General features: G+C 43.7%; 1 protein-coding gene across 1 annotated transcript in view; it reads left to right on the top strand.

Moving 5' to 3' along the window:
* Window positions 1–449: 449 nt before the first annotated feature.
* Window positions 450–979, top strand: part of T265_14745 (hypothetical protein) — a gene marked incomplete at both ends in the record, with an annotated part of 9431 nt that continues 8901 nt past the window's right edge. The window contains one exon of the mRNA XM_009175037.1: window positions 450–550. Coding sequence (XP_009173301.1) covers window positions 450–550 — 101 coding nt within the window. The remainder of the gene's footprint in view (window positions 551–979) is intronic.

Genomic DNA, 979 nt, shown 5'->3' with positions numbered 1-979 from the left:
TATATATATATATATATATAACTAAACGAACTTTATGGTTGTACGGCAGTGAAGCATCAGTGCCAACACTGATGTTGCTGTCATTGATGATGGTGATGATGATGCGACTCATTCAGTCGTTTACTAAAGTTATCAGTTTTCAGACATCAGTTCCATCTCAGAGTGGCACTTCATTATCCGTTGCCGATTCTATCGCAGCAACTGTCATCGAATTTCTCTACGAACCGGTAACTGGCCTCATTCAATTCATGGTACAGTCGCTGGGAAAATACTTTCCAGAATGAGTTTACCGACAAACATGATACGTGAAAATCCCGTCTCTTGATCCGGAAACTTGAAACCGTCGAGCATGATCGGCTCACGAATTTCATTCTTCTCAAACACCCAAAGGATCTAAACCTTGCACAGACAACTTTGTGAAATTTTCGTTGAGTAACATTCACTTTTCAATGTTCGATACAATCGTCTCAAATTGGCCAAGCACGATGCCAGCGATTACGTCAGTTTTTCCAGCGTCGTCAACCATGAGCGTGGAAAAATTTCAATTGCAGTAATTATAGAGGATCAATTTAATTGCCTAATTTTCGTTTCTGGTCTTCAGTCTCCACAGAAATAAGATATTCGTTCTCGATTGCCTTACAAGGTTGAACACGAGGACATTACCGTGAAAGTAAGAACCACTGAATGCCAACGATCGCATAATCTTGGACACGATTACCGCAGTGTTACAGCAGACGTCACGACCTACTGATCACAGTGGTGTCATGCCGTCACGAAGAGACTGGAGCTTACTGTGATGTGGCGGTTTGTGTAACTCGGCGACCCATTAGGCTATACTGGGGGTGCCCGCATGACACTTGGTCTCTCATACCAGGTTGGTCAATGGTTAGAGGTCTGACGAACACGGTCTCCTGGACCTCTAGGTTGGGGGTCGGGACATGTATGGCAAAGTGTTCCGTGAAAATGGTAATGTACTTGC

This window comes from Opisthorchis viverrini (assembly GCF_000715545.1).
Source record: "Opisthorchis viverrini unplaced genomic scaffold opera_v5_253, whole genome shotgun sequence".
In the NCBI taxonomy this organism is placed as follows: Eukaryota; Metazoa; Platyhelminthes; class Trematoda; order Opisthorchiida; family Opisthorchiidae; genus Opisthorchis; species Opisthorchis viverrini.
Note: the sequence above shows the minus strand (reverse complement) of the source record. Positions and strands in the feature narration are given on the sequence as shown.